Source organism: Rhincodon typus, unplaced genomic scaffold (assembly GCF_021869965.1).
Source record: "Rhincodon typus isolate 14 unplaced genomic scaffold, sRhiTyp1.1 hic_rhity00003578, whole genome shotgun sequence".
Classification (NCBI taxonomy): domain Eukaryota; kingdom Metazoa; phylum Chordata; class Chondrichthyes; order Orectolobiformes; family Rhincodontidae; genus Rhincodon; species Rhincodon typus.
The window spans coordinates 1-2,576 of NW_025969216.1; the positions used below are offsets into that span (position 1 = coordinate 1).

General features: G+C 52.1%; 1 protein-coding gene across 1 annotated transcript in view; it reads left to right on the top strand.

Moving 5' to 3' along the window:
• Positions 1–1,075: 1,075 nt before the first annotated feature.
• LOC125481788 (V-type proton ATPase catalytic subunit A-like) overlaps positions 1,076–2,576 on the top strand; it is a gene marked incomplete at its 3' end in the record, with an annotated part of 1,973 nt that continues 472 nt past the window's right edge. Inside the window, exons 1-2 of the mRNA XM_048593694.1 lie at positions 1,076–1,261; positions 1,351–1,502. Of these exons, the coding sequence (XP_048449651.1) occupies positions 1,076–1,261; positions 1,351–1,502 (338 nt within the window). The remainder of the gene's footprint in view (positions 1,262–1,350; positions 1,503–2,576) is intronic.

Sequence of the window (2,576 nt, forward strand, 5' to 3'; positions counted from 1 at the left end):
GCTCGATTGGCATCACATCCACAAACATCCCACTCCCTCCCCCCACCGACGCTCAGTCGCAGCAGTGTGTACCATCTACAAGATGCTCTGCAGAAATTCACCAAAGATCCTCAGGCAGCACCTTCCAAACCCACGACCACTTCCATCCAGATGGACAAGGGGCAGCAGATACATGGGACCCCCACCCCCTGCAAGTTCCCCTCCGAGCCACTCACCATCCTGACTTAGAACATAGAACATAGAACATTACAGCGCAGTAGAGGCCCTTCGGCCCTCGATGTTGCGCTGACCTGTGAAACCAATCTGAAGCCCATCTAACCTAAACTATTCCATTATCATCCATATGTTTACCCAATGACCATGTAAATGCCCTTAAAGTTGGCAAGTCTACTACTGTTGCAGGGAGGGCATTCCATGCCCTTACTACTCTCTGACTTGGAAATATATCGCCATTCCTTCAGTGTCGCTGGGTCAGAATCCCTGGAATTCCCTCCCTAAGGGGACATTGTGGGTCAACCCACAGCACATGGACTGCAGCGGTTCAAGAAGGCAGCTCACCCCCTCCTTCTCAAGGGGGGGCAACTAGGGACGGGAGTAATAAATACTGAGCCCAGTCAGCAACGCCATGCATGAATTTAAAAAATGGTGGAGATAAAGAATGTGACAGAGCTGCAGGGAGAAATGGGGAGAGCAAAGGAGTTATGGGAGAGTGGGCGAGAGTGTGAAAGGGATGGAGGGAGAGATGGAACGAGTGTGAGAGGTGGAGGGAGAGACGGAGAGAAGGTGATAGAGCTGGAGGGCGAGATGGAGAGAGTGTTACTAGAGCTGGAGTGTGAGAGGGAGAGAATGTGACAATCTGGGGGAAGAGATGGAGAGAGTGTAAACAGTCCTGGGGGAGAGATGGAGAGAGTGTGACGGACCTGGAGGGAGAGATAGAGAGAGCGTGACAGAGCTGGATGGAGAGACGAGGGAGTGTCACAGAGCTGGATGGAGAGAGTGTAAGAGAGTTGGAGGGAGAGATGGAGAGTGTGTGTGAGAGATGGAGGGAGAGATGGAGAGAATGTGACAGAGCTGGATGGAGAGACGTGCCTGCTATTCACCAATCGGGTCTGTCCTCCCTCAGGTAGGGAGTCACGTCACGGGGGGAGATGTGTACGGTTCGGTTCTGGAGAACTCATTAATAAGACACAAGATCCTGGTGCCCCCGAAGAGCAGAGGAACAGTCACCTTCATCGCTGTGGCTGGTCACTACGACACGACTGTGAGTATAACTCAGGTTCCCCCTGGAGCTGGGCTCTGTCTGACAGGCCTGGGGTTAGGCCACTGACTGTTCTCTGCTTTCTCCAACAGGAGGTGCTCTTGGAGCTGGACTTTGAAGGGCTAAAGGAGCAGCTGACCATGGTCCAGGTCTGGCCAGTGAGACAAGTGAGGCCTGTATCTGAGAAACTACCATCTAACCACCCCCTGCTGACTGGGCAGCGAGTCCTCGATGCCCTGTTCCCGTGAGTACAGCGGGGAGGCCAGCGGTCTCCCTCTTTCTCCATTTCTCTCTCTCTCCATCTCCCTCCTTCTCCCTTTCTCTCTCTCTCTTTCCCTCTCTCTCTCCATCTCTCTCTCCCCATCTCCTCTCTCTATCTCTCTCCTTCTCTCTCTCCATCTCCCTCTCTCTTGACATCTCTCTCCATCTCCCTCCCTCTCATTCTTCCCCTCTCGCTCTCACTCCCTCCTGCTCCCCTAACACTGTCTCTCACCCTCTCTCTCTCTCCTTCTCGTTCTCTCTCTCTCTCTCTGTTTCTCTCCCCCTTGCTCTCTCTCCCTCTGCCTCTCTCTTGCTCTCTCTCTCCATCTCCCTCCTTAACTCTCTCTCTCACACTCTGTAATCCTCTTTGTCCCTTGTAAACCCCCTCAGTCTTATTCCAAGCCAAAACACGTTCTCCACTCCTACCCCAAACTGTGAGATCCCTCCCCCCAGCGCTGATTGCGGGATCCCTCCCCACAGACTTATCCACCTCCTTTTTGAATGTGCTGCCCACCTCTTTGCCAACTCCTGACCCCAAGCTGACTCCATTTGAACCTAGTTGACCCCAACTGTCTCTATCTCGCACATTCTCTATCACACCCTCTGTGTCTCTCTCACTCTCTCTTCCTCTATCTCCCTCTCTCTCTATTTCTCTATCTCTCAACTTCATACTCTCTCTCTCTTGCCATCTCTCTCTGTATATCTCTCCCTCCCTCTCTCTATTTCTCTATGCCCCTTTCTCTATCTCACGCTCAGTCTCTCTATTCCCCTCTCTCTCTTCACCTCCGTTCCTCTCCCTCTCTCCATCTCCCTCTCTCTCTATATCTCTCGGTATATCTCCCAATCTCATTCTCCCTCCCTCCATCTCTCTCTCTCTCTTTTTCTATATCTCTCCGTATATCTCCCAATGTCCCTCCCTCTCTCTCTCTCTCCCTCTCTCCATCTACCTCTCTCTCTCCCTCTTTCTATATCTCTCGGTATATCTCCTAATCTCATTGTCCCTCCCTCCATCTCTCTCTCTTTCTCTTTCTATATCTCTCGGTATATCTCCCAATCT